At 39.6% G+C, this 25316-nt stretch overlaps 1 protein-coding gene across 1 annotated transcript; it reads right to left on the bottom strand.

Moving 5' to 3' along the window:
• Positions 1-492: 492 nt before the first annotated feature.
• LOC104093997 (proteinase inhibitor type-2) lies at positions 493-1551 on the bottom strand. Its single transcript, XM_009599835.4, has 2 exons — positions 1412-1551; positions 493-1214 (listed from the first exon to the last, which is right to left on the bottom strand). Exons 1-2 carry the CDS (start codon positions 1455-1457, stop codon positions 667-669), a joined length of 594 nt encoding a protein of 197 aa, XP_009598130.1. The 5' UTR covers positions 1458-1551; the 3' UTR covers positions 493-666.
• Positions 1552-25316: the final 23765 nt, after the last annotated feature.

The following is a 25316-nucleotide window of genomic DNA, read 5'->3' as shown; positions in this document are numbered from 1 at the left end:
CGGTTTGTAGATATTGTAAATAACAAATAATCCAACAATAATATCAACCGAAATCGGTCGGTAAATTATATATATAATTTTTGTTATATTAAAAGACCAATTGCACTTGGGCGGAAAAAAATAATTTCAACTTTCCGACCGATTTCGGCTGGTATACTTGAAATTTTTTAATTAAAACTTATTTTGGTAGATAGTATGTAAGTATGACAAGGTCTTGGTCAAAGATTGACCAATTTCCATCCGACATCGGTCAAAATTTTTGTTTTTATGTTGTGGGACCACTATTTCCGACCGGCGGTGGTCGGTATCTTTGTGACAAATATTTTGACTTTTGCGACCAATTTACCTCGTTTCAAACCGCAATCGGTCGGTTTATTTTTCGACCGTGGACGGGTTTTGACAGTTTTCTAGCAGTGTATAAAGCTTCACTTTTTGACCTTTAAAAGTAAAGTAATTAAGTAAACTAACTACTAGTACGATAGAGTTCAGAAGTAAAAGAAACTAGTGCTTCATAATATTCATTAAATTCTTGGACATGTTCTTGCGCAAGCTGTGGAAAACATCTCCGCTGCCTACATTACAGAGATTAGCATGACAGTGCATATATATCTAGTTATCATGCTTTTATTTCATATACAATAATTACAGATCACTGATTAGAAATAATTAAGCAGCGGTTTGAGGCTCCCCACCAGTACAAATTAAAGATCCACCATTATCATAGAGTTCGCAACCCTTGCCTGCGTTACAACAGTTGATGCATTCTTGATTAAGCTTTACCAATCCAGAAATCGGGCAACTTATGCTAGCAACTCTAGGGTCACATTCCGTAGTACAACTCTTGGGTTCATCACTCTCTCCTTCACAAACAAACTTGCCATCCTGATCGAAGTAGTAGCAACCTTTGTAGCCCGAGCAACAGGTGGTGCATCCCGTGGGATTAATTATCGTCTCTCCTTCTGAACGCGGGCATTTTGAATAGGCAATATCTGGATCACAAAATTGGGGACAAAAGTTTGGATTTTTGGGGTCAGACAATCCTTCACAAATAAAAGTTCCATTAGCGTTGTAATAGTTGCAGCCCTTGTAGCCTGCGCAACAAGTGGTGCATATGGGATCCTCCGGACTTCCTTGTGAACGCGGGCATATCCCATAGGCAAAATTACCACACTCTTTGGTACAAGCCTTGGCATCAAAAAGTAGTAGAGACATTCCTACAATAAACATAGCTATATTTGTTAGTTATTTGCATGCCCTTATTTTTTTAATATCATATTTGAAGGAAGGGTTAAACCAATAATAGTAACTCGCACAAATTAAAGGATTACACATAGACAATCTTAAGGAATAACAACAGTTCTACATCAAAGAAGAAAAGAAAGGAAAAAAGGACAAAGGAAAATGATCTTACCAAGAACAAGTAGGTGAGCGAGGAAACTAACTTTGTGAACAGCCATTATATGCTTTCTCGTGAGTTACTTTGTTTTCTTTTTGGGGTAAGGAGGGTCTATCCTTCTCCATCTATTTATAGCAAACGAGTGATCAATTAGAACATAGTCAGAATCAATTCATTATTGGCTAATTAAAACCTTTTTGTTTATGATTAATGTATAGCCTCCTCAATTGATAGATCTATTTTTATAGCGTAAGTTTGGCAAGGTACACGCTTGCTTCTTTATTATAAAGTTTTAAAAACTTCCCAAGGTTTCTGGCAGCCATAAGGTACTTATAGGTAAATTTTTATAATGAACACTAATTAATAATTTGATAAAAATGATAATTACATATTATAATAGGTTAAACTATATTGATAATAAGTAAAAATATATTGTATATAAAATATACAATATTTAAAGTTTAACAAGTCACACCGTCCCTTTAATTTCCCTAGCTCCATCAGTCGAGTGACTTGTGATTGGAAGAAGTGCACAAGTGGGACATAAATTAAAATTAAAATAAATAAATATAAGTTTGGCTGCTAAAAGCCGACGGCGGCGAAAGGCAGCGTTGTGTTTCTTTCTTGTCCAAACTCTTTAGGTTTGACATTTTCTTCGTTATTTAATGTGACACTTTGACTTAAAATTTGATGGTTGCGTGTATGCCTACAGTATTAGACTATGTTTTTTCTCTGAGAAATAATGTAATCGTTAATCAAATACTATACATCTAGGGGTGTTAAATGGGTGGGGTTATTTAATTTTGGACGGGTCAAAATGGGTTGAATTAATAAATGAGTGGGTTATTGGTTACTTGGGCTGATATGTACCGAGTTAAGATTGGTTAAAATTTAGGTCATAACCCAATCCATACAACTCTTATCAAGTTTTAATTAATGTATATTATTTTCTTATGAATTATTTACTTCTCAAATAAGATTTTATTTTTGTTATGGTCATATATAATATATCAAAAAAATTATTTTAATAAAGTTACTCATGAATTAATTTGACCTAAAAATCGGTCCAACTTTAAATGGGCTGAGAGGGGCTAGGTCAAAATTGGCTGAGGCCTGAGTTCCACTAATGGACAGGTCAATGGCTGGCCAACCTTAAACGGATTGAGCGGATTAAATAGGTTTGGGATCAAATTGCCGCCCCCAAACTATATCATTTAGGCTGCCAAGTTGGACCTTTCGGTTTAGTTGTAGATCATTTTCTTTTCAACAAAATTTGCTTTGCTGCAGTCTGCATGTCAAACGTAATAGCTATCTTAAAACTTCTGCTTGGTACTTTTATTTGTCTAGTCAAAGGATGGAACTAAAAATAAATAACACTAGACGGGTTTGATAAATATTGCGCTTTACTTTTATCACATACTAGTGAATATGCGCGCTTCACGCTATTATGAGAGGAAATCAAAATATGACCAAATAGTTAATATCAGAACTTTTGCTAAGCAAAACCAAGCTTTGCTAATCAATTAAATGTGTTACTAAATGAAATGGAGAAGAACAATTTTTTCCTTGACATCGCTTGGTCAATAATTAACTAAGAAGACTAAAAAAAATACAATTTATACGGTCATGGCCTTGAGATAGTCATGCAATAAAATTGCAAAAGAAACATCTTGAAGATGCCATATGAATTTGAAATCCATGCCACACCTTGTACTAAATTTAAAATGTACAACTTCCATAATATTAAAAGCTACAAATAATTGAGTTTATTTCCGTAAAGAAGATAGTTGAAGTTACATTTAAATTTATACTCCCCCTTTAAATAGAAAACTAAAGCTCAATAGACTGATGTGCTACCATTTGCAATTGAAAGTTCTACAATATATACTATCCTACTGTATGTTGTTCAACTTGAAGCAAAGCTAAAACAAATCAGAAAATGCAATTCATTTTAGACGATACAAAATTATGCATGATAAAAATAAAATGCCTAAAAATAAAGTTATGTCACTTTTTAATAACAAAAGAGATAAAAGATCTATAAAAAAAATAGAAGTCATACCATACATATAGTTCATGAGGAAAGGGGCTGAAGGACAACTTTTCATGTTCAGTAATCTTAAACTCCATTCCCGCTCCTAGAAATGATGCTTTAATTTGGCAGAGCTTTTGTGAGAGGATATAGCAATATTTGTCCAATATTTTAATAGAACGCACGGGGAATAACAATAGAAAATGAGCAACAACACCAAAAAAAATAAAGCCTAATTCTCATCCTATATATATATATATATATATATATATATATATATATATATATATATGTGCAATATACTCCACTCTGAAAATAATATTATATGTACGAACTCAAAGTTGTATTAAATCTTACAAAAATAGGGAAAAAGGAAATAAAAGTTACAATATAATTTGACCAAATAACATCTCTTACATACGTAGCTTTCTCAAAACTATTTGTTTATGCCGTGCAAATGGCTCATCTATCCCATCAGGACGAGCCTACAAGTAGAAATACATTAGAGGAGTATTTTGCATACACTACTTGGTTCAAAATATATGCACTTAAATTTGAGTATGTGTATCACTCAACAACACAGAATGCATCATGCAAACAAAGGCATTTTGAAATTTGCAACACGTAACTTTAATTTATGAGGGTTTTCCCTGTTAGTTGAAACTATATATTTGAGTTGCAATTTTTTTTCTCTGTGCAAAAAGTTAAGGGAAGTAGAACCGTTAGTATATATAGCCATAATAATTTACTGATTTACCAAGTTTCAAACAGTTTGAAGTTCAGTAAAATCACATATTTATTCTTATTGTTAAACCAAAAAAAAAATCTACCAATCTTTGAATTTATCAAAAACAATAATATTACATTGTTCATTTTCCAAGTCCTTTTGGCTTTTTAACTATTTTGCAAATTGTACACACGATTGAAAGTTAAGTTTTAGGATTTACTTTTCAATATAAAAATTCATTATTAATGATCAGAATATATGTCGAGTTAGCAACACAATATAAACAGCATAGACAACATATAATATTTTTACGATGATTGAGAAAATTGACCTCTTTTACGATATATAGAAAGTGGTAGAAGGAAAAATATCTGAATGAAAACCTGTGATACATTGAATCCATCTTTCACGGTTGAGGAGAAATAGCTTTGACGGCAGAAAAGTTGTTTGTCCAATGAAAGGCCAAACTCGAGTTTGACTTTTTTCTTTCTTATTCAGGCAAAGACTTCTGAACTATGTGACGGTTGGGCTCTTATGAAACGTTTTGCGTCTTCTTAATTAAGATGATGATTAACAGAGGGAGGTTTAATGAAAATGGTTAATGAAGGGGCATGACTTTTAAGGCCAAAAAAACTGAAACAAAGAGGAAAGAGGCAAAATAATTGAGAAAAGGTAAAAAGCTGAGAAAAAAGATAAGTTGAAACACTGGTTTAGGAGAGTGCCACATCACCGGGCTATGTCCCTCAAATATATATATATATATATATATATATATATATATATATATATATATATATATATATATATATATATAATTAATAAATAGTTACTATTATCAAAGTGATTTATTTGGAATCAATGGAAATACTGAATAGTCTATCCGTTATACATGTAAAATTATGGTTTAAGAAGTTATAACTAACAAATAGTTCCACCAAAAGGTCTATTTAATTGAATCATTAAAATCTTCTCAATTTACGATGTCGTCCTTGATAAGTATACGTTAGTATTGGAAGCTTATCTACCCAAAGAAGATTTAGCTTTGTTACTTAAATTAATTAATAAGAAGATATATTGTGTTCTCCACCAGAAACTTAATATCTTGAATTCTCATGTATATAAAATTAGAAGGTCAATTTGTTAAAAAGTAGGGTTTATGTCTCTATCCCAAAGGAAGAACGTAATGTTTTTTTTAATTTCAAACACGAGTCACGATTTTATTGTCACTGCGCGCAAAATGAAGTTGTCGAAGGGGGGGCTAGGCCTTACCTTCGTATACATTTTGGAGCATGTACTAGCAGGACTCAAGATTTGTAAACATAATAGTTCCATATCTATGAACAAACTAGTTGACCCCAAAATTAAGAGAAAATAAAGCTGATAATTCAAGGTGGCTCGAACATGAGCATGCTTGATCTCCTCTTCTTGACTCGAAATGAAGGCATTTGCCATCTATTTGTGTTCAAAAGTCCTCTACTTTGACTAGGTCCTGGATGTGGCTTTGTCACGCCCCGACCATGGGGAGCGCGACCGTCACTCGACCGAGACATCCCAGTCAAGCAAGCCTACTTGTAATGACCCGATCGGTCATTTTGTGTAATTACGCCATGTTTCCCTTTTTTGATGCTTCATACATGTGTAATTTCAGTTTTATGACTTACGAGGTTGATTGGTTTCGTTCCGGGAAGGTTTTGGATTAATTTGGACTCTTTGATTATTCTTGGTTTAGAAGACTAAGTTGATTATGTTGACCAAACTTTGACTTATGTAAAAATGACCTCGAAACAACATTTTGATGGCTCCGATAGGTTCGTATCATGATTTTGGACTTAAGCATATGCTCGGAATCAAATTCAAAGGTTCGTAAGTTGATTTGTGTTGTTTTGCTGAAATTTGGCAATTTGAGATCTTGAAGTTTGTCCGTGGGTTGAGTTTTGGCTATTGGGTTCGGAACTTGATTTTGGCACTTGAAATAGGTCCGGTATGCTATTTAAAACTTATCTACAAAATTTGGTGTCATTTGGAGTTGATTTGATAGGATTCAGACGCTTGTCTGCAATTCTAGATGTTCTTGAATTTTACTTTGAAATTCATGCATTTTGATGTCCGATTAGTAGTTCTAGATGTTATTTTTGTGTTTTGATCGCGTGAGCGAGTTCGTGTGATATTTTTAGACTTGTCTGAATATTTGGTTTGGAGCCCCGAGGGCTCGGGTGAGTTTGGAACGTGTCGTGTAATGGTTTGAACTGAAACCTGGACTGTTGGTGTGCTGATGCCTCAGGTGTCACAATTGCGAACACCATCATCGCAATTGCGATCCTAGCAGGGAGATCTCAGGTGTCACAATTGCGATATCTGGATCGCAATTGAGAAAAGTATCAGGATTTGGGTATGCTCGTATTTGCGACAAAAGTGTCGCATTTGCAATAAGGACAGTCTTCGCAATTGCGAAGCCAATATCACATTTGCAACTTCCTCTTAGGCTGTCAGTGGATGCATTTGCGAGAATTCCTTCGCAATTGCGAACCCATGTCACAATTACAACAACTGTAACTGAACAAAAGGGATGGGAGTCAGATTTTTTCATCATATTCTCTCATTTTAGAACCGTAGACTCGATATGAGGCGATTTGGAGAGAGGATTTTCATTTAAAAATATTGGAAAAGTGATTCTAATAAATTTTCAACTATATTTCATGATTATATCTTAGATTTAACATCGAATTTATGTGAATCAAAGAGAAAATTTGGGGAGTTTTGTCAAAATTTTAAAAAATGAAGATTTGAGATTTGAGAGTCGGTTTGGTCTGGGATTTGAAAACTAATTACATATATGGACTCGTGGGGTTATGTGTAGTCGGAATCTACCCTTGGACCTGAGTTTTGACCGGACGGGCCTAAGATTGATTTTTTGGGGATGTAACGACTCGGCCGATCATTTTGAGAGTAGTAGCCCCAAACCCCTATTTATTGCTCCCTTTAATTCATTTTGTGGTTATGTAACTTACCGAGAGGATTTGTCTTTGGTTTCGGAGTGAAGTGAGACACATAGTCCCTAAGAAGGGAGTCTAAGTCGTAGGATTTGACCGTAGTTTGAACTGTGTAAAGAAGACCTCAGAATGGAGTTTCGACGGTTCCAATAGCTCCGTAGGGTAATTTTAGTCTTAGAAGAGTGTTCGGATGTTGAATTGGAGGTCCGTAGGTCGTTTTAGCACCAATTGGCGAAAGTTGGATGATATTTTGGGAAGTTTGACCGGGAGTGGACTTTTTTATATCGGGGTAGGATTCCGATTCCGAAAGTTGGAGTAGGTCCGTAATGTCAATTATGGCTTTTGTGCAAAATTTGAGGTCAATTGGACTTGATTTGATAGGTTTCGGCGTCGGATATAGAAGTTTGAAGTTTTAAAGTTCATTAGGCTTGAATCAATGTGCAATTAGTATTTTTAGTGTTGTTTGATGTGATTTAAAGGCTCGACTACGTCCGTATGATATTTTAGGACTTTTTGGTAAGTTTGGGTTAACGAATCAAATTTTGACTTGTGAGAATGGCTGAAGGCACCAGCTCTGGTGTAATCGCACCTGCACAAGATTGACTGCAAGTGCGAGCCCGCAAAAGCGGGAAATTTAGCGCAAATACGGGACTGGAGGACTTGGCCAGTGGTCATAGATGCGACGCGAAGACCGAAGGAGCAGAGTCGCTTATATGGAGAAATGAGCGCATAAGCGGAAAGGGCCAGGAGGCCTGTTGGTCGCAGAAGCGGACTTGGTCCGCAGGAGCGGAAGCGCATATCGCATTTGGGTTTGCAAAAGCAGACATGCCCGGACTAAGTTAGAACCGCACCTGCGATGGAAATTCTGCAGGTGCGGAGTCGCAAATGCGGTTGTGGACTCGCAGAAGCGATTTCGCAGGGGCAGAAAAGGGGCAATTCCGAGGGTTTATTTCATTCTTCATTTTGGAAATTTTGAACTCGGTCTAGGGAAATTTTTGAGAGATCTTTCAAGGTATTTCTTGAGGTAAGCCACTCGTGAACATTTTTATTCAATAATCTTGTTTTTCTATTAATTTTCCCACATAGTTAGTGTGTATTTAAGGTGGAAATTGAGAGTTTGAGGTTAGGGATTTGGAGAGTTGATTTGAGGAATTGAGTGGCGATTTGGTGTCGGATTTTGGTAATTTTGGTATGGGTGAACTCGTGATCGAATGGGTGTTCGTATTTTGTGACTTTTACCTGATTCCGACACATGAGCCCGGGGTCGACTTTTGGGGTGATTTTTTATATTCTTTGCTTAAGTCGTAGTTTCAGTATTTAAATTAGTTATTCGTAGTTGTATTCATGATATGTAATTGCTTTTGGCTAGATTTGGGCTATTCAGAGTCGGAAAATTGAGGGAAGGCATTCTTACCGATTGATTGAGCGAGATTTGAGGTAAGTGACTTGTTTAACTTTGTGTGGGAGAAATCCCCTTAGGATTTGGTACTGTTGTAACACTTTGTGATATGTGAGCGCCGTGTACGCGAGGTGACAAGTGCGTACACGGACTAATTGTGGAAATTTTGGTTCTTGCGGAGTTGTCTTATTTTGAATTCCTTAACTGAGTTGTCTTAGCTTATGTAGTGATCATGTTTAGCCTAGTATCGCATGTCTACGTGCCTTAACTCCTACTTGCAAAGTTGTGCAATATGCTTAGTTGAATTACCTGCTTCCCTTGATTTGAATTAAATCTTTAACTATAAGATTTCTTGCTGTAAATTCGTTGTTCCTTCGATTCGATTATCTGCTGCATATTTATTTTGGGACTACGAAGCGTTTACTCAGGAGATTCCCCTGTACTGCATATTTACTTTGGGACTACGAGGCGTTTACTTGGGGGATCCCCTTGTACTGCATATTTACTTTGGGACTACGAGGCGATTCCTCGGGAGAACCCCATGTACTGCATATTTACTTTAGGACTACGAGGTGTTTACTCGGGAGATTCCCCCTGTCTTGCATATTTACATTTGGGACTACGAGGCGGTACCTCGGGAGTGCCCCTGTTGTTTACCTCTAATTGCTGAGCTGTTATCTTTCTGAAACTTCTTGTTGTTTAAAATCTCAGTTATTTCTATATATTATTATATCTTCTGCCTTACTTTTATTTTAAACCAGTAGGGCCCTGACCTGACCTCGTCACTACTTTACCGTGGTTAGGCTTGGCACTTACTGGGTACCGTTGTGGTGTACTCATGCTACACTTCTGCACATCTTTTTTTGCAAATCCATGTACCGCTTACCAGACCAGATATCAGTGAGCTAGCCTGTACGCGGAGACTTCAAGGTACATCTACCAACGTCCGCAGACCCCGGAGTCCCCCTTTATCCTTACTATGTTTTTTTCCTTATTTTTCTTTAGATTCTGATGTATAGAGACACTTAGTATTTGCTCTTAGAATCTTGTGACTTGTTTCCATCGGGTTTTGGGAGTTGTAATTATTGAATGGCAGTTTTATAATCCTTTCATGTGTTGAGAATTGGGCTACAGTTTTATATTATGTATTTTCGCAAATCTGTTAGGCTTACCTAGTCTTAGAGAATATGTGCCATCACGACATCCTATGGAGGGTGAAATGGGTTCGTGACAAGTTGGTATCAGAGCACTAGGTTCATAGGTGTTATGAGTCACAAGCAGGTTTAGTAGAGTCTTGCGGATCGGTACAGAGATATCAATACTTATCTTCGGGAGGCTATGGATCTGTTAGGAAAAGTTTCACTTTCTTTGATTCCTTATCGTGCGATATTTAGACTTCAGACTCTAAACTTCTATCTTTCTATTCTCTCACAGATGGTAGAGGCCGATGACGTCTACGTGTTGCAACCAGAGCACCCGCACGAGCTGCTACAGAGGATCCACCAGTAGTTCTAGTTGGAGGACAGGAACCTGAGGCACCTGTTACTGCACCAACCCTCCAGGAGACTCTAGCCAGTTTCTGAGCATGTTTAGCACTTTAGCTCAGATAGGGTTGATACTGCTTGCTCCTGCCACATCTCAGGCTGCGGGAGGAGCACAGACTACCGTTGCCGGTAACCTAGAATAATGGGTTCGGGTCGACCAGGTTCCATAGATCATACCGATGCAGCCGGTAGCTCCAGTTCAGCCCGAGGTTAGGGAAGCAGCTTCTGAGGCAGAGAAGCTCAGGCTCGAGAGGTACACAAAGTACCACCCTCCTACTTTCAGTGGCTTGACGTTAGAGGATGCCTAGGGTGTTTTCTTGAGGAGTACCACCATATCCTCTGTACTATGGGTGTTGCAGAGACTAGTGGGGTTTCTTTCACTACGTTCCAGCTTAGAGGAGCGGACTATCAGTGGTGGCGCGCTTACGAGTTGGATAGTCTGGCTGAGGAAGCTTCACTCACTTGGACTCAGTTCTCAGATATGTTCTTGAGGGAGTATGTTCCCCAGAGTCTGAGAGATGCTTGGCGTGTAGAGTTTGAGCGGTTGCGTCAGGGTTCTATGACTGTGTCGGAGTATGCATTCCGATTCAGTGATTTGGCTAGGTATGCACCAGACTTGGTTACTACTATTTGAGAGCGGGTTCGTTGATTTATTGAGGGGCTCAACCCCAGAATCAGATTGAGCATAGAGGGTGAGTTCGAGTGGATATTACGTACCAACACTTAGTAGGGATTGCTAGGAGATTAGAGGGTATGCTGACTCGGGATAGAGAGGAGAGAGAGGCCAAGAGGTCTCGAGAGTCTGGCACTTATATTAGTACTCGTGCCCTAGCGGAAGCTCATTAGGGCAGAGGTTATATGAGTCGCCCTATTTATTCAACACTTCCAGCCGCCAGCGGTGCTCCGGCCACTACTAGGCCCCAGGATCCTTATTATGCACTGCTAGTGTCTAGTGTGCCTCCTGCACGGGGTGCTTCTAGTGGTCAGTCTAGTCGATCAGGCCCGAGCCAGTCGCATCAGCCACGTCCTCCGAGAGCTTGTTTTGAGTATGACGACACCCGTCATTTGGTGAGGGATTGCCCCAGATTTAGGAGGGGTGCACCTCCACAAATATCTCAGGCACCGCGTGCTCCACCAGGTCCTCAAGCTATGGTTACAGCACCAGCTACCACCCCACCTGCAAAGCTAGCTAGAGGTGGAGGCCGGACAGGTAGAGGTCGCCCTAGGGGGGGCCAAGCCAGGCCAGATATTATGCCCTTCCTGCTAGGACAGAGGCAGTCACATCAGATTCTGTTATTACAAGTAGCGTTCCGGTCTGTCGTAGAGATGCATCAGTCTTATTTGATCCAGGCTCCACTTTTTCCTATGTGTCATCTTATTTTGCTTCGTATTTGGGTGTATCCCGTGATTCTCTGAGTTCACCTATTTATGTATCTACACTTGTGGGTGATTCCATTGTTGTTGACCGTGTGTATCGGTCGTGTTTGGTTGTTCTGAGTGGTTTTGAGATCAGAGCCGATTTATTATTGCCCAGTATGGTGGATTTCGATGTTATTTTGGGGATGGACTGGTTGTCGCCCTATCATGCTATCCTTGATTGTCATTCCAAGATGGTGACATTGGCTATGCTAGGTCTACCACGGCTAGAGTGGAGAGGTACCTTGGATCATGTTCCTAGCAGGGTTGTTTCATTTCTAAAAGCTCAGCGAATAGTTGAGAAGGGGTGTGATGCGTATCTGGCCTATGTGAGAGATGCTAGTGTTGATACCCCTACCGTCGAGTCAGTTTCAGTGGTGAGGTATTTTGCAGACGTATTTCCAGCTGATCTTCTGGGTATGCCTCCCAACAAGGATATTGACTTTGGCATTGATTTGTTACCGGGCACTCGGCCCATTTCCATTCCACCTTATCGTATGGCCCCAACAGAGTTGAAAGAATTAATGAAATAGTTGCAAGAGTTGCTCGATAAGGGCTTCATTCGGCCCAGTGTGTCGCTCTAGGGTGCTCCTGTCTTGTTTAAGAAGAAGAAGGATGGTTCTATGAGAATGTGTATTGATTATCACCAATTGAACAAGGTTACAGTGAAGAACAAGTATCCATTGCCACATATTGATGACCTATTTGATCAGCTTCAGGGTGCCAGAGTGTTCTCTAAGATTGATTTGCGTTCAGGCTATCATCAGTTGAAGATTCGGGAGCCAGATATCCCGAAGACTGCTTTTAGGACTCGGTATGGTTATTACGAGTTCCTTGTGATGTATTTTGGGCTGACAAATGCCCCAACATCATTCATGCACTTGATGAACAGTGTATTTCAGCCATATCTTGACTCCTTCGTCATTGTGTTTATTGATGACATTCTGGTGTACTCCCGGAGTCATAAGGATCATGAACAACACCTAAGGATTGTGCTTCAGACCTTGAGAGAGAAGAAGTTATATGCAAAATTTTCGAAGTGTAAGTTCTGGCTAGATTCAGTGGCATTTTTGGGTCATGTAGTATCGAGTGAGGGGATCAAGGTAGATCCAAAGAAGATTAAAGCATTGTAGAGTTGGCCTAGACCGTCCTCGGCTACGGAGATCCAGAGTTTTCTTGGCTTGGCCGGGTATTACCGTCGATTTGTAGAGGGTTTCTCGTCTTTATCATCACCTATGACTAGATTGACCCAGAAGGGTGCTCCGTTCAGGTGGATCGAGGATTATGAAGAGAGCTTTCAAAAGCTCAAGGCTGCTTTGACTACAACCCCGGTGTTAGTGTTGCTATTGGATCGGGGTCCTATACGGTGTATTGTTATGCGTCGCGCATTGGTCTTGGCGCGGTGTTGATGTAGGACGGTAGGGTGATTGCCTACGCATCTAGACAGCTGAAGGTGCATGAGAAGAATTATCTTGTCCACGACCTCGAGTTAGCAGCTATTGTTTATGCCTTGAAGATTTGGCGGCACTATTTATATGGTGTTCCTTGTGAGGTTTTCACCGATCACCAGAGTCTACATCATCTGTTTAAATAGAAAAATCTTAACTTGCAGTAGCGGAGATCGTTGGAGTTGCTTAAGGATTATGACATCAACATTCTCTATCATCCCGGGAAGGCCAATATGGTGGCCGATGCCTTGAGTCGCAAGGCGGAGAGTTTGGGCAGTTTAGCATATTGATGACGTCCAAATCCACTACTAAAAAGTAAATTGACACGGTCGCATGCAATATAATTTACCCAACTATGAGTTGAGGTCGAATCCCACAGAGAACAATATGTAGGCGATTAGGAATGTAAGAGAATTATCACTTATTATGCAATGCCAAACACTTAGAATGGTTGTTGAGAAAGTATTATAGCTAAATGCGAAAATGTAAACTAACCTAGAAAGCAAGTAAAATGATCAATGGCTGCAAGTATAGATACAATGGGAATTACACTCAAGTAACGATCCAATATATTTTACAATTTTATAAATATGAGCGAGTTTATGTTAATTAGCCTCGAATAATAATTTTATATTAGTTTCTCTCGAAAACTAACAAGACTTCCTTATTGAATTATCCCTAAAACAATTAAGAGATTAAGCACACCCGAATATGGCTACAAGTAGTCCATTCCTATCCCAAGTTAGAATCTATAAAATGAGGGTTAACGCCTCAAGTTCTTGTTAATTAATCTTTCCCAACCCCAAATTATTTTTCTCAAAATTAATCCGAAGTGAATGGGCGAGTCCTAGGGTTAGCTAATCCCTTTAGAAACATTCAAGAACAAGAATAATTAAAGAAACAATAACTCACTTCATAATAAATAAATATCGTTCAGTACATAAGCACAACAAGGTATTAATCCACACTTTAAATATGAATATTCTTATAAACAAGATTCAAGTGTTGGAAAAAATACTACACAGTTAAATATTCAATACAAAGCAAGGAAATGAAGAAATGAGCATAAATGAGTAAGAAATTCTCAATCAAAAGCTTCAAATCTTCAAGACCCATGTGTGTGTGCAAGAACCCTAGCTCCAAAACTTGTCTTCTCTAGTCTAAAAGACTGAAAAATAAGCCAAAGATCCTTTTCCAATAAGCTAGGTCGTGTATTTGTGGGTTTGGAGTTGAGAAAATGTGAAATGTCATTCCTGTCTAGGTCTGAGCCCGTTGACCGCACCTGCGGAAGGATCCTCGCAGGTGCGGCTCCGCAAAAGCGGACCATCAATCGCAGTTGCGTAAACTCAGGAGATTGCCTATTCCGCAGATGCGGACATTTTGGCGCAAATGAGTCTCTGCAGATGCGGATAATTCATCGCAGATGCAAGCCTATATGGAATTCCCTTCTCCGCAGAAGCGGACCAAACAGTCACACCAGCGACTCCGCTGGTGCAGATTCTTGCCGCAGGTGCAGTCCTAGTGAATGAAGCTTAACTCCGCAGATGCGGCCTTCCACCTTGCAGATGCGAGGTCACATATGCGGAAAGTGTTCCGCAGATGCGGAATCACTGAAGGATTTTGCACTTTTGTACTCTTGTTTTGCTCAATTCCACTTCAATTGAATTCAACTCTCTTCATCGCATCATTTACTTGAAAATCTAGCAATAAACACCATAAACAACCTCATATTATAATTAAAGGATGCAAAATCTAAAGAAAAGAGACTAAAATAAGTGGTAAGATCACCACTCATCAACACCCCCAACTTAAAGCTTTTGCTTGTCCTCAAGCAAATCAAAACCAACAATTCAATGAGGTTCTACCATTTAAAGCAAAAGTGGCATTGCTATCATACACAAATCACATTCTCCAATTAAGCACGATACTTATGGATTTGGTTGGTACTAATAATTAGGCTCAAGCATATCAATCTCAACCAAATAAATCCCTCATTTAAAATCAACTTTGAGAAATGCAAAGGAGTTTCAAAATAATCAAGTGACAACAAAAAGCCTCAAGAAGTGACTGAAAAGCACTAATCTACTACATATGCTCAATTTGCTCATTTCCGGATACATCAATGTCACCAATCCATCCTAATTCATGTGCCCTCACAAGAAAGAAAGTCTCAAAATCACCATATTTACAATAACAACACAAGGGACAAATTGCCAAAGACACTCACTCTCAACAAAGAATTTCAAGTGTTACAAAATATCATGCCATAAGCTTGCCCTTATTTTAATTCGCCGCCTATTCAAGAACATTCGGTTGGAGATCCCATAAGGACTTTTTAAGCTTGTAATGTAGGTTTAGGGAAGGGTCTCATAAGCATTTGGGATACAAATGACTACACCCTCCTTGAACACTACTCATATTTGTCTTTCTTTTTGCACTTTGTTTCTTTTCAAACCACATAGCCCTTATTGGCATCTAGTTACCAACATGGGACCACCTTAAATACCTCTCTAATTTTCTCAAGACTCCATATATATATATATATATATATATATATATATATATATATATATATATATATATATATATATATATATATATATATATATATATATATATACATATTTTTCTCACTTTTTGTTTTTTAATATACAACTATTTTCTTTGGAGCTTGAGTAACTTCAAATAAACAACTTTGAGGTTTATGTTTCTATGCTCAATGTACAACCTTACCAATTTCCAACTTGACACCAATACCCCCAAGTTAGGCTTTTAGCCTCATTTTCAATATTCAAGGAGAGACGGGTTCAAAAGAGGGAATTATTTCAAAAAAAGGGTAAAGGTTTGTAATGAGGTGGCCAAAGAAAAAGTTAAAGGCTCAAATGGGGGTAAACTAGTGATAATATTTATGCAATGATAGGCTTGAAAGTTTAAAGAGGCTTTGTCAAAGGTCACAAAGAATGCCTAAGGTCATCCCTCCAACCAAACATAATTTACATTAGCATTGAAAGACCAACCGGGCAAGTTCTAGATGATAGAAGTAAACACAAGAATTATTTATAACAAAAACTAATACACATGACACATGAACTAATCAAGACGGATCAATTTCACTTCTTGCTAAAAGAATTTAGAGCAATACCATGCTAACTAGTGGACAAAGAGTCCCCAAATGAGCCAAAAAGTTGTCACACAAATTATTCTTCCCCATGCAACTTATTTTTTTCAATTTAAAACTAAAATTTGGAGGGGTATTCTTAATTCACACTCCACATACAAGAGACTAATTTTGTTAGTACCAAATAATTCAAAAGTCTCCACATAACAAAACAAGACTAATTCCCTTAAGAAAGTCGTCACGCTATCCGTCATAGGGAAAAGTCACCCGGTTCAACAAATAAATATTCCTTGGGAAAGAACCGTAGCATAAATAAAACCCAAGGACATTTATTGAAAAGTATATTACTACTAAAAGAGATCAAAATAATATAAACTAAAACTACCAAAGAATATAAAATAAACACTAAAGAAATAAAATAAAATAACAAAAACTACTTAAGGAAACTAAAATAACAAACGCAATTAACACTAAAGGAACACAAATAACATAAACTAAAAACTACTAAAGAAAATATGTAAAAAAAGAAAAATAAAATAGAATAACAAAAGTAACTAATCTTGCAAATGTACAACCAATCACAACTACACTCGGCAAGAGTACATGATAATCAATAACAAAACAAGCCCGGCAAGGGCACACAATATCCATACCACAACATAAACCCGACAAGGGCAAATATATAGCATCAATGTACAAATAAAGTATACTCCCTAAAGCTACCCCCAACTAAAAACAGTGCAGTGTCCTCACTGCACAATATTAAAATAAAATAAGAGTGGTTTGAGGGTCTCCCTGAGGTCCTTATCAGACTAGCAGACTGCGAGAGAAAGGCTAATCACTGCTGATGAGAACTCTCGCCCTCATCATCATTAGTATCGTCAGTATCATCATCATCATCACTCGACATCAAAGAGTACTCCTCACTATCCTCAGCATCAGCAACATGTATCTTCCTGTTTGGCTGCCCTCATTTGAAGATGCCTTTGATGCCTCTCCACATTTTGATCATAAACTTGCCTTTCTTCTTATTTCCCTCTTTCTCCTTTTTGACGTCCGCCTGCAGATTTACATGTGCCTTGGCCATGTTGCCATAGGCTGCCTCAAGCCTGCCAACAGAAGCCGCTAAATTCTCGTGAGACTTTTTCTGGACCTCCATGTAGGTCTTCAGTTCTTCCCTGGTACAATATTCGGGCATAGGCTGGGAGTGTGAAGGACCATTTGGGAGTTGTGACACTAGGTCACGAATGGAGGAAAGATGGGAATTTAGCATCCCAAATGGTCCCTCGGCATGAGTAGCTTGTGATGAGGACCCCTCACCTACAGTAATCTCCATTTTCCTCTTCTTGCTCTTTAGCACACTGCCTGCTCCTATCACTCTCAATGGGTGTAATGGCTTGTCTGCCGGTATCAAATGATCTCCATTCCATTTCTCAACCTGTGCACGCCGGCACAACTCTGTAATCAATGGTGGAAATATCAATAACGTGCCACCTTGAAACACATACTCCTTCAGCTCCCGAACAATGTAGTGACCGACATTCACAGGAATTCCATCAGGGATGCAAGCAATTATCAAGGCCCTGGTATATGGAACATCAGACACGTTCCCACAAGGAGACACTGTGCTCGCAATGATATACAACCATATTTTTGCTTCGGCTGTGAAATTACCATATTTAATGCCTTTCTTCTTTTTAGCCCAAGTCACTCTATGACCTGGAGGACATAGCTTTGCGACTAGCCAATTACCATTATCGCATGTATCTCTTTCTTGCACTGGCTCGGGCGGATGATTTGGGAGCCCATAGACATCATTTATCTCTTCAACTCCGAATCTCACAGTCTTCCCTCTTATAGTGATTTCATGGTTTTGGAAATGTGTACACCTCAAATTGGCATAAAATTCCCTAACCCATTCCTCATTGGCATCGCATGGAGTGGGGATGAAGCAGGTCCAGCCGCTTGAAACTAGCCGGCCATGGAAATCCGGAAGGAGTTCGAACACTTTGTCATCGACAATTCCCTTCTCAAGTTTGAGCTTCTTCGTGAGGAGATCATCATAATATCAGGCTTGGCACTGGGAAGACATGAATCTGTTAGCATCATAGTTCAAGTCCTCAGCCACTTCTTCAATTTCGTGATCAAGCAGAGCATTTTCGTTCATGTTCGGGTCCATTTTTGCTCAAAGTACCTTCAAAAAATCAAAACAACATTAGTCGGGAATTAGAATCATGTTAAGAAATTCAAAACAATGCAATTAGGCCAAAGAATCAAGTCGAATAGGCCCGGGAAGATCCAGATGCAAAGCTACTGGAATTTGGAATTCTGCTCAATTTCCGCACCTGCGAAAAGGCCATCGCAGGTGCAGTCCCGCTTCTGCGGGTTTTTATCTGCTTCTGTGGTTTTGCCCATTTCCTTAGAGTTCGTACCTGCGGAACAGTCTACGCAGGTGCGAGGCCGCATCTGCGGCATTTCATTTGCTTCTGCGATGTTCATCAGTGGGTTCAAATGCCCAGAATTTTAGACTCTTTTACTTCTCAAACAAGATTTTTAGCACATAATTTATACTCAAGACTTCTAAATTAGTGCAATACATGAACCTACGACTCTATTAAACTTGATTTTGTGGTACTTAGCAAATGATTTTCTTTTGGACAATTTGTCGAACATATTGCAAGTAGTGAGAATTTATGCTTCTTCACACAATTTTGGGTACTCAGATTTCCCCCGACATTAATGTTCAACACAACAACACACATTACATACTCTCAACCAATATCCCTCACTCTCAAAACTAAAATTGATAACAAAAGGAATGTGGGGAAAACAGGCTTGTGAAAAGCAAAAGAAAAAAAAGAATAGTGGAGATGAAGAAGAAGAAAAAGAAAAGAGAAGTAGAAGATAGGAGTAGATGAGAGACATGGTACCTGTGTGGTCTTGTGCTTGAGAATTCAAGTGTGAGAAGTGATGAAGAGCAGTAGCGTGAGAGAAATGAGAGGAGTTTGAGTTTTGGGGGAAAAAAGTTTAGAGTATACCTGATGAAATGAGGGTTTATTTCATTAAACTAGCCCGATATCCGCACTTGCGACTCTGCGAAGCGCTTCTGCGAAGCCGCTTCTGCGAGTTTTACATCGCACCTGCGAATTGTTGCGCATCTGCGCCTTGGTGTCCACTTCTGCGTAAGCGCACCTGCGTGCTTATGTCCGCAGGTGCGGTTGAAGCAGACTTCAACTGGGCATATCTGGGCAGCCACTGTTTTGGCTTGTTCCAACACTTCAAACCCCTTAATTCAACTCCAAAAAATCTGAAACTTTGCAGATTAGTCAAAAATAACATCATAAACTATTCTAAAAAAGAAAATTTCAAAAATGACTAAGAATTTTGAAAATGATGGGTTGCTTCCCACCAAGCGCCGCATTTAATGTCGTGGCACGACGCGGATCAACTTTACCACTTTTCTCGCCACTTGGACAATATGAATTGGGCACCTAACTTGGAATCAAGCTTGTGACCACGAGCAACGGGGGGTGGTAAGTTGATGGTCAAGCCAAACTTTAATTTCTCCATTTTGTATTTCTTGGCTTTCTTGTGAGGAATGTCATTTTGCCTTTTTGAATATGCAAATTGCAAAATGTATGGCTCTTGCTTTTCTTCTTTTCACTTCCATATGGATTAGCACGGCTCAATTCCCATATCACCATGCAATTCCAAGGTTGAAAAATGCTTGGAATGCAACCTCAAGCCTTCAAATTGCAAATCTTCCCGAATTTTGACATTCTCTTTTTCCCCCGAACTAGAGTTTCTAACATGAGCTTAAACTCTCCATTTTGACCATGCTCAATTTCTTCAACTTCCATATCCCTATAAGTTTCATCACAAAAAGTATAATCATCATAGCGGGGGCTTGGGGAAGGGAAGGACAAATAAGCACAATTATCCCAATGACCATTTTGCCGACCACACTTATCACAAATACTCCACTCATGGGTTTGAGATTGTGCGCACAATCCACCCCCGGGAGAATTTAAATAATTTTTCCATGAGTGTGGTCCTCCACAATAAGGATACGGGTCACCAAAGTATGAACAATTACCATCCGACCAATTCTCATTATGTTATGCCATTAAAAACAAATATGAAAATAAATAAGAAAATAAATAAAGATAAGAAAATAATTACACAAATATTTATTAGTTTGGACCAAAGCACTTACGCTTATTCCTCAAACAACCTAAATACGCCAACTTGTTCCCCGGCAACAGCGCCAATTTTGATGACGTCCAAATCCACTACTAAAAAGTAAATGGACACGGTCGCATGCAATATAATTCACCCAACTATGAGTCGGGATCGAATCCCACAGAGAACAATATGCAGGCGATTAGGAATATAAGAGAATTATCATTTATTATGCAATGCCAAACACTTAGAATGGTTGTTGAGAAAATATTATGGCTAAATGCAAAAATGTAAACTAACCTAGAAAGCAAGTAAAATGATCAATGGCTGCAGGTATAGATACAATGAGAATTACACTCAAGTAACGATCCAATATATTTCATAATATTATAAATATGAGCGAGTTTATGTTAATTAGCCTCAAATAATAATTCTTTATTAGCTTCTCTCGAAAACTAACAAGACTTCCTAATTGAATTATCCCTAAAATAATTAAGAGATTAAGCACACCCGAATATGGCAACAAGTAGTTCATTCCTATCCCTAGGTAGAATCTATAAAGTGAGGGTTAACACCCTTTAGTTATTTTTAATTAATCTTTCCCAATCCTGAATTATTTTTCTCAAAATTAATCCAAAGTGAATGGGCGAGTCCTAGGGTTAGCTAATCCCTTTGGAAACATTCAAGAACAAGAATAATTAAAGAAACAATAACTCACTTCATAATAAATAAAAATCGTTCAATACATAAGCACAACAAGGTATTTAATCCACATTTTAATATGAATATTCTCATAAACAAGATTCAAGTGTTGGTAAAAATACTACACACTTAAATATTCAATACAAAGCAAGAAAATGAAGAAATGAGCATAAATGAGTAAGAAATTCTCAACCAAAAGCTTCAAATCTTCAAGACCCAAGTGTTTGTGCAAGAACCCTAGCTCCAAAACTTGTCTTCTCTAGTCTAAGAGACTGAAAAATAAGCCAAAGATCCTTTTCCAATAAGCTAGGTCATGTATTTATGGGTTTGGAGTTGAGAAAATGTGAAATGCCATTCCTGCCTAGGTCTGAGTCCGTTGACCGCACTTGCGGAAGGATCCTCACAGGTGCGGCTCCGCAAAAGCAGACCATCAATCGCAGATGTGTAAACTCAGGAGATTGGCTATTCTGCAGATGCGGACATTTTGGCGCAAACGCATCTCCGCAGATGCGAGCCTATGTGGAATTCCCTTCTCCGCATAAGCGGAACAAATAGTCGCACCAGCGACTCCGCAGGTGCAGATTCTTGCCACAGGTGCTGTCCCAGTGAATGAAGCTTAACTCCGCAGATGCGGACTTCCACCTCGCAGATGCAAGGTCGCATATGCGGACAGTGTTCCGCAGATGCGGAATCACTGAAAGATTTTGCACTTTTGTACTCTTGTTTTTTCTCAATTCCACTTCAATTGAATTCAATTCTCTTCATCGCATCATTTACCTAAAAATCTAGCAATACACACCATAAACAACCTCATATTATAATTAAAGAACGCAAAATCTAAAGAAAAGAGACTAAAATAAGTGGTAAGATCACCACTCATCACATATCTACCAGTAGCAGATAGGCTTTTAGCCTTGGATGTTCAGGCCTTGGCCAACCAGTTTGTTTAATTGGATATTTCTGAGCCGAGCAGAGTTCTGACTTGTATAGTTTCTCAGTCTTCTCTTTATGATCGTATCAGGGAACGTCATTATGATGACCTCCATCTGCTTGTTCGTAAGGACACGGTTCAACACGGTGATACCAAGGAAGTCACTATGGGAGATGACGGTGTATTATGGATGCAGGTCAGGCTATGTGTGCCTAATGTAGATGGTTTGCGTGAGTTGATTCTCCAAAATGCTCACAGTTCGCGGTACTCCATTCATCCAGGTGCCGCGAAGATGTGTCAGGATTTGAGGCGGCACTATTGGTGGAGGCGTATGAAGAATGACATAGTGGAATATGTAGCTCGTTGCCTAAATTTTCAGAGGAAGTTTGATGCAGTTTGGGTGATTGTGGATAGATTGACCAAGTCAACTCATTTCATTCCTGTGGTTACTACCTACTCTTCAGAGCAGCTGGCTCAGGTTAACAATCGCGAGATCATCAGGCTTCATGGCGTACCAGTATCTATCATCTCTGACCGGGGTACCAGGCTTCATGTGGTATAAACGCATCTCCGCAGATGCGGATAATTCATCGCAGATGCGAGCCTATGTGGAATTCCCTTCTACGCATAAGCAGACCAAATAGTCGCACCAGCGACTCCACAGGTGCGGATTCTTGCCGCAGGTGCGGTCGCAGTGAATGAAGCTTAACTCCGTAGATGCGGCCTTCCACCCCGCAGATGCGAGGTCACATATGCGGACAGTGTTCTGCAGATGCGGAATCACTGAAAGATTTTGCACTTTTGTACTCTTGTTTTGCTCAATTCCACTTTAATTAAATTCAACTATCTTCATGGCATCATTTACCTGGAAATCTAGTAATACACACCATAAACAACCTCATATTATAATTAAAGGACGCAAAATCTAAAGAAAAGAGACTAAAATAAGTGGTAAGATCACCACTAATCACATATCTACCAGTAGCAGATAGGCCTTTAGCCTTGGATGTTCAGGCCTTGGCCAACCAGTTTGTTAGATTGGATATTTTCGAGCCGAGCAGAGTTCTGACTTGTGTGGTTTCTCAATCTTCTCTTTATGATCATATCAGGGAGCATCAGTATGATGACCCCCATCTACTTGTCCATACGGACACGGTTCATCACGGTGATGCCAAGGAAGTCACTATAGGAGATGATGGTGTATTATTGATGCAGGTCAGGCTATATGTGCCTAATGTAGATGGTTTGCATGAGTTGATTCTCTAGGAGGCTCACAGTTCGCGGTACTCCATTCATCCAGGTGCCGCAAAGATGTATCAGGATTTGAGGCGGCACTATTGGTGGAGGCGTATGAAGAATGACATAGTGGAATATGTAGCTTGTTGCCTAAATTTTCAGCAGGTGAAGTATGAGCATCAGCGACGTAGTGGATTGCTTCAGAAGTTAGAGATTCCAGAGTGGAAATGAGAGCGGATCACTATGGATTTTGTTGTTGGGCTCCCGCGGGCTCAGAGGAAGTTCGATGCAGTTTGAGTGATTGTGGATAGATTGACCAAGTCAACTCATTTCATTCTTGTGGTTACTACCTACTCTTCAGAGCAGCTGGCTCAGGTTTACAATCGCAAGATCGTCAGGCTTCATGGCGTACCAGTATCTATCATCCCTGACTGGGGTACGCAGTTTACATCACGGTTTCGGAGAGCCGTACAGAGTGATATGGGTACTCGTGTGGAGTTGAGTACAACATTTCCCCCTCAGACGGACGGACAGTCGAAGCGTACTATTGAGATATTGGAGGATATGCTTCGTGCATGTGGGATTGATTTTGGGGGTGCTTGGGATCAGTTCTTGCCACTATAGGAGTTTGCCTACAACAACAGTTATCAGCCGAGCATTCAGATGGCACCGTGTGAGGATTTGTATGGTAGACGGTGCCGGTCTCCAGTGGGTTGGTTTGAGCCGAGCGAGGCTAGGCTAGGCTATTGGGTACAACTTGGTTCAGGATACCTTGGAAAAAGTTAAATTGATTCAGGATCGACTTCGTACAGCCCAGTCCAGGTAGAAGAGTTATACAGATCGGAAGGTTCGCAATGTTGCATTCATGGTTGGAGAGCGGGTCTTGCTTGGGGTTTCACCCATGAAAGGTGTTATGAGGTTCGGGAAGAAGGGCAAGTTTAGTCCTAGGTATATTGGGCCTTTTGAGATCCTTAAAAAGGTTGGAGAGGTGGCTTACAGGCTTGCACTACCACCTACTCTCTCTGCAGTTCATCTAGTATTCCATGTTTCCATGCTCTAGAAGTATCACAGCGATCCGTCTCATGTGTTAGACTTCATCTCAGTCCAGTTGGACAAGGATCTATCTTATGTTGAGGAGCCAATGGCCATTTTGGATAGGCATGTTCGAAAGTTGAGGTCAAAGAACACCCAGTCTGTGAAAGTTCGGTGGAGGGGTCATCCGGTCGAGGAGGCGACTCGGGAGACCGAGCATGATATGCGCAGCAGTTACCCTCATCTTTTCACCACTTTAGGTATGTCTCTATACTCGTTCGAGGATGAACGTTTGTTTTAAGAGGGGGAGGATGTAACGACCAGGCCGGTCGTTTTGAGAGTAGTAGCCCCGAACCCCTATTTATTGCCCCCTCTACTTCATTTTGTGGTTATGTAACTTACCGGGAGGATTTGTCTTTGGTTTCGGAGTGAAGTGGGACACATAGTCCCTAAGAAGGGAGTCTAAGTCATAGGATTTGACCGTAATTTGAACTGTGTGAAGACGACCTCAGAATGGAGTTTTGATGGTTCCAATAGCTCCGTAGGGTGAGTTTGGTCTTAGGAGCGTGTTCGTATGTTGAATTGGAGGTCCATAGGTCATTTTAGCGCCAATTGGCGAAAGTTGGAAAATTGGATAATGTTTTGGGAAGTTTGACCGAGAGTGGACTTTTTGATATCGAGGTCGGATTCCGATTCTGAAAGTTAGAGTAGGTCTGTAATATCAATTATAAATTGTGTGCAAAATTTAGGTCAATCAGACTTGATTTGATAGGTTTCGGCGTCGGAGATCCCCTTGTACTGCATATTTACTTTGGGACTACGAGGCGGTTACTCAAGATATCCCCTTGTACTGCATATTTACTTTGGGACTACGAGGTGTTTACTCGGTAGATCCCCCCTATCTTGCATATTTACATTTAGGACTACGAGGCGGTACTACGGGAGTGCCCTTGTTGTTTACCTCTAATTGCTGAGTTGTTATCTTTCTGAAACTTCATGTTGTTTAAAATCTCAGTCATTTATAAATATTATTATATCTTCTTCCTTACTTTTATTTTAAACTAGTAGGGCCCTGACTTGACCTCGTCACTACTCTACCGAGGTTAGGCTTGGCACTTACTGGGTACCGTTTTGGTGTACTCATGCTACACATGTGCACATAT

This window comes from Nicotiana tomentosiformis, chromosome 2 (assembly GCF_000390325.3).
Source record: "Nicotiana tomentosiformis chromosome 2, ASM39032v3, whole genome shotgun sequence".
Lineage (NCBI taxonomy): Eukaryota > Viridiplantae > Streptophyta > Magnoliopsida > Solanales > Solanaceae > Nicotiana > Nicotiana tomentosiformis.
This window is presented reverse-complemented; position numbering and strand designations above follow the sequence as displayed.